Source organism: Dipodomys ordii, unplaced genomic scaffold (genome assembly GCF_000151885.1).
Source record: "Dipodomys ordii isolate 6190 unplaced genomic scaffold, Dord_2.0 Scaffold106, whole genome shotgun sequence".
Lineage (NCBI taxonomy): Eukaryota > Metazoa > Chordata > Mammalia > Rodentia > Heteromyidae > Dipodomys > Dipodomys ordii.
In genome coordinates, this window is record NW_012267322.1 from 7,426,574 (window position 1) to 7,432,513 (window position 5,940).

Below are 5,940 nucleotides of genomic sequence, written 5' to 3' on the forward strand. Positions count from 1 at the left end.
ACTGCTTAGAGACATTCCCAGTCCCAAGCGACCTCTCAGAGGAAACCACTAAGGACAGCAAATCCCTGTGGAGCCCACCATGCTGAGACCCCCCCCCATGTCCTTGTCACCACACTGCAGGGCAGCTCCTGCCTCTGACTTCACTCTTTGGTGGTAGAAGCAGTGGTTTGGTTGTAGAACATGGGCTTGCTTCACCTAGCTCTGCCAACCGAGAAATCAAAAGGGATTGTAGGTGGCCATCATCCTTCGGGGGTCAGCATGTAGATCTGATTGGAAGGAGTGAGGCAGACCTGGGAAGGGCAGAACCCGGAGCTGGCCTCAAAATGGTTCCCCCTTCCCCCCTCGCCCTGCCTTGAGGGGAGGAAGGTGCTGTACTTCCTGTCTCTCTCCACTTCCTGTCTCTCGCAACTTCTTTCTGTCTTCATGGCTGACACCCCCAGCACTCACCAGGGCCTTGCCCCTTGTTCTTCTGTGTCTTCTTACAGGCTCCAATACCTATGAAGATGCAGCTGCCTACATCCAAACACAGTTTGAAAACAAAAACCGCTCACCCAACAAAGAAATTTATTGTCACATGACTTGTGCCACAGACACGAATAATATCCAGGTGGTATTCGACGCTGTCACCGACATCATCATTGCCAACAACCTCCGGGGCTGCGGCTTGTACTGACCTCTTGTCCTGTATAGCAACCTATTTGGTAATGATTCCAGCACTCACAGAACAGCTTGCGTGTATACATACACACATACATACACACACACACACATACACACACACACATACATACACACCACCACCACACCACTAACCAATGCAAGTTGGTCATAAACTTTAAAGAGGCATAACAAAACCTTATATATACACAAATATATATTAGAAAATTCTTTTTAGTTTATACTCACAAGAGCTGCAGACAGAACTGACCACCATTCCATAGCTCAGCTCATCCGGGGGGGGGGGGGCGTTCCTGGGACCACACATGCACTTGCACACTTGCTTTCCACTGTTAAGGTGGAGCGTGGCTTAGGAGTCCATCTTTTGAAGAACAGCCCCAGGGTCTGACTTGCCATAAGTCTGGGAACAAGGGCCAGACAGAAGGAGGCCTGGCTGTGTCCAGCCTGCTCCTTCTCTGTACTCTACTTATTGAGGTTCTCAGTTCTGCTCTGCTCCCGTTCCAGTCCCCGAACCCTTTAAGAAATGGCCAATGCCCTAAATATTTCCCTACCCTATCCCTACAACAGAAAAAAAAAATTTAAAGGATCTTTCTCTTTTGGGTGGTGGTGGTGGTTGTTAATTTCAAGAATTTAGAAGAATCTTTGCTCCGATCAATCCACTGTCTCCTGAGTGTTATTTGTGGGAACAAGGAAAAATTAAGAGATCTAGGAGCCTTGGTCTGCTTTTTCAAACAGCTGAGGGGAGGGAACCCGTGAGCCATGGCTTAAACCCACCTTCGAAGTTGAAGCCAGCTCCCTTCCAAGAGGCCACAGGGGAGAGGGAAGAGAATGGGTCAGGAGTGGCCAAGAGGAGGCCAGCCTCACAGACCTGACCAGAATCACCATCCCCTAAATGAGGTTGCCTGGGGCATCTTCACCAGGGTTCTTGATCTCTCGTCAGGCCCCATCCCAGCTTTAGTTAAAACGTCCTAGGGTTTTTGGTTGGTTGGTTGGTTGTTGGAATCAAGGAAAATGGTCCGACTGGACCCCTTATCTCTCTCTCTGCAGACTGCTTCATGGACTCTTTGCTGTTGACGTTGATCTCCTGGTAGCATGACTTTTGTAAGACACAGCCTTTCTGTATCAAGCCCCTGTCTAACCTACGACCCCAGAGTGACTGACGGCTGTGTATTTCTGTAGAATGCTGTAGAATCTGGTTTTAGTTGAGTCTTTACATTTAGAATTTGAAAGGATTAAACACATACACACACATTTCTCATGTGCTTTGTAGCTTAAAAAAAAAGGAAAAAGGAAAACTCACCATTTCATGCATTTTTCTTTTGATTTTGAAATAAGCCTACACATTAGCACTCATGCTCTCCCCAACCCAGCTCATGCCAGAGGTGCTGGGCGCACCTGTGGCCAGGAGCTCCTGGATGGCATATTGATGCTGGTGGGAGCCCACTGGGGCTGGGCTTTCCAGAAGGCCACACTGGCCACTGTAAACCCGAGCCTGTCAGCTACTCAGATACCACAGATACACCAAGCAATGGCAGGCCTGCTCTCCCAGCCCCCCGCCACCCCAGCCCCACCCTCACTCCAAGTTTGTATAGCAAAAGCACAGCTCTGGCCAGTAGCTGCCAAAAAGAACACCTGTCATCTACAGATCCTTAACCCTGTAAAAACCCTGCTGACCTCCTAAATGCCCCTGGTCATTTTTGTGTTTCTTTTTGTTGTTGTTTTGTCCTGATGAGTACTGCGTATCACATAGACACATCAGCTCTCATGGGCTCTGGGAAATGGGGTTGTGGTTTTTTTCCTTTGCATCTCAGATCCCAGTCTTTCAGGCAGAAGTCCTTCCCCCCCATGTGTGTGCCCAATTTTCCTTTGTTTCAGTGATCTGTGTCCTCCTCCCCCCCCCCACTTTCTCTCTCCTTCTATCTCTCTCTCCTGTGGGGATGTTTGTGCTGCAGATTTAAAAAAAAGAACAAAAAGTTTTTAAATACCACGAGATGGAAAAACACACACACAAAATTAAAATGATGGAATGTAGTGTTTACATTAAAGCCACCGTTTTCATGATCAGTCCTATGTCATTTCTACTTGACTAGTATCCAATCCCAGACCTCTTCACAGTTTCACTTTTAAAAATAATATTTGCTGAAAACCAGTCACAGCCATTCCCAATAAAGAGGAGGCAAGAAGATAAAACACACAAAAAAATTTAAAAATACAGAAAAAAAAAACTTGAAAACACAAAAGAAAAAAAAAAAAGCCCACGGGTCTTTCTAAGCCTTTCTATTCCCAATCGGTGAGGTTTCTGTGATTATCTTACACACTGCCAGTCTACTTCTCTGACTAATTGAAAAATTCATGTGTAGCTCAATAAAGAGAATGTTTGTCTGTACTGGAGTCTCTCACCCTCTGCCTTGCAGGCGACGATTACTTGTTACTTGGGGTGGGCAGCAAAGGGAAGGAGGGGCTTGACTTGGCCACAAACACTTGGAAGCTGACTGGTAAGGCCTCCCACTAGAATTCCTGCCAGCAGGGGAGCCAGTGGGTGGGATTGCAAGAGCACCATCCATCCCCAAGATGGCCTCTTCCTTCTGGCTCCCCACTCCTCACACTCTGCTGCTTTTGTCAGCTCCTGGTAGAACTAAAAACTAGGAAGGGAAAAGTGGAGGGAGGGTCAGCCATTCCTTCTTGTTTTCTCTACCCACTTTCTAAGGTCACGTGGCCTGAAACCTCTGTGCAGCGTTGGGGTGGTGTCAGTCATCCACTCCTTTGCTGAGGACAAGCTTTGGACATTGGCCAGGAAGGCTTCCCACAGCTTTGCCTTCCTGCAGGCCAAAGAAGGAACCAGGTGGCCCAGACTGGGGCACGGGCTCTGAGAGCTCTCCAGGCTGTTGGCTACCACTGCTCCCCTAATCTACCTTGTTTTGCTATAAGCAAAACTGCGACTTTATTAGTTAGATAGGGGGGGATGTGGGGGGGGGGTGTCTTGTGAACATTTTGGCCCCAGTTGGTCTTGTAATATGTGATCCTATTGCTTGCCTCCTGAGTAGCTAGGATTACAGACATGAGCCACCCACACAGCTCCTTTCCCAACTAACAAATGAGTTCTGTAGGTAAAATAAACACAAGTGTCTTGGCCTTATTTTTCTTCTTCCCTGCCCCTGTGTTGGGCACGGAATCCAGGACTTCATACATGCTAGGCAACACTGCAGATATGGAATGCTGCACAATTTTGCGTGTCATCATCGTGCAGGGGCCATGCTAATCTTCTCTGTTTCATTCCAATTTTAGGATACATGCTAGGCAAGTTCTCTACCACTGAATTCACATCAGCACTGCGTTATCTGTTTGGAGGAAGGTTAGGAAACATCTTTTGGAAAGCATACAAAGAAAAGATAAAGTAGGACAAGAAGTGTGTGGGCAGAGCCTACATTATTATTTTTTTTAATGCCATACAAGTGGCTCTTAACATGCAGCCAGATCAGAAATATTGCTTAATCCAATAGCAAGCAGATATATCAAGAGCTTTCCAGGGCAGACAGATCAGGAGCAACCCCATGACATGGCACACCTGCTGCAAGGCCATGGGTCGCATCAACACATGTGCTGCTCCCCTCGTTTGCACCTTCTCTCCCAGTCACAGCACCTGTGGGGAGGCAGGCCCAGGAGGCCCTCTGAGCACCCAGGATTCACAACACCAGTGAAAGCTGCCACATAAACATCTTTGTTTTTTGGCCGGTCATGGGGCTTGAACTCTGGGCCTGGGCACTGGCCCTGAACTCTTTAGCTCAAGGCTAGCACTCTACCATTTGAGCCACAGCACCACTTCTAGCCTTTTCTGCTTATGTGGTGCTGAGGAATCAAACCCAGGGCCTCATGCATGCAAGGCAAGCATTCTACCACTCAGCCACCTTCCCAGCCCATAAACATCATTTCTTTGGTGCATAAAGCCTCAAGATTTGAAGGGGGAGGTGAAGAACAAGGTCAATGAAAGAGCCCACCCCAGCCTTGGGTTCTGTCTGCTCCCAGAAGCCCAATGTTGTAGGGCTGGGCACAAGGCAAGGCTGCGTAACCCTGCAGCCAGCTGGGTCAGTGAAGGAAGTATGAAGGTCCCTATGTCACTGCCCTGTCCTTAGCACTTCCCCCAAGAAGCAGTGGGAAAAGAAAAAGAAAAGCCATTTGAGAGTGCAAGGCCTGGGGCTCAAGTCCCCAGCACTGGCAGTTGGGGGGAGGGAGAATAGTTTTTGTAATACTCAGAATCCTTAGCTGCACAGGTGGAACCTTAGGAATAAAACCTGGAAACTCCTGGGACATTTTAAGCCATTTAAGTAAGGAACCTGTGCCTGATCACTACTGTAATCAGTGTTTCTCTTGACATATCTGACACGGAAGAACACGTACAATTAATGTTAACCTTGTAATTGTGTACAGATGCAAAGTACAATGTAACTCATGAAAGTGAGATGCGCATCTTCCCTACTTACCTGGACGCATACAGGTAGACACAAGGCACTGCCTTTGGTGTGAAACAAGAAACAAGACTCCCTAGCTCAGAAGGTTGAAAAACTATCAAACCCAAATGGCAGACAGGCTGAATTTCAAGTCAGCATCTCTGCAAGACGCTGCCTCTGCTCCAGCTGCACACAACACGCTACAAGAGTTTGCTTTTTATTATTGTTGTCTTACAATAAAAACAAAAGCTCTCAGCAAAACAAAACCAACTTTCAAAAAAATCACAGAAACTTACTAATGGCATTTCAAGGTAAGGCTTTTGAAAGATTTATTGAAATAAATTATTTCTGCCTACATATTTACCTATCATCCTTTTTCTCAATTGTCAACATCCTAAAATCTTCCAGTTATTTAAAATACATTTTACTTTGCCAATCATTTTAGGTAATACTGGATTCTTCCCAAAAAGACTACCATAAAACTTGCTTTCAAACATTAAAAAAAAAAATCCAATGGGACATAAAACTGACTGTGTGACCTCGGACTGTGGCTCAAACCCTTGAAGTTAACTGGGAAGAACTGGAGAGATGGGATCTAGTCTGCTCACTGCATGTGGTTCCACACCTTGTTTTTCTATGTCTAATTGAACCTGCAGGAAAAAGCTCCAGGGCAGAACAAGGAACCTTGTTTCCCCAACAGCGCCCTCCGAAACGTACTCTGCCCTCTCACAAGGCCCACATCTTCTCCAAGGACCAAACCCACAGGCTTTGGCGCTGCCTCTTTTAGTTTACCAATGAATTAAAACCACAACCAAAG

The 5,940-nt window shown here is 46.8% G+C and overlaps 1 protein-coding gene across 2 annotated transcripts in view; it reads left to right on the forward strand.

Moving 5' to 3' along the window:
* Gnao1 (guanine nucleotide binding protein (G protein), alpha activating activity polypeptide O) overlaps positions 1-2,573 on the forward strand; it is a 156,026-nt gene extending 153,453 nt beyond the window's left edge. Inside the window, exons 8-9 of one of the 2 annotated variants that reach the window (XM_013027970.1) lie at positions 486-701; positions 1,726-2,573. In XM_013027970.1, coding sequence (XP_012883424.1) covers positions 486-673 — 188 coding nt within the window. In that variant the 3' untranslated portion in view covers positions 674-701; positions 1,726-2,573. Of the gene's footprint in view, positions 1-485; positions 1,335-1,725 lie in introns of those variants that run through there. The other variant, XM_013027971.1, reaches the window with a different exon arrangement.
* Positions 2,574-5,940: the final 3,367 nt, after the last annotated feature.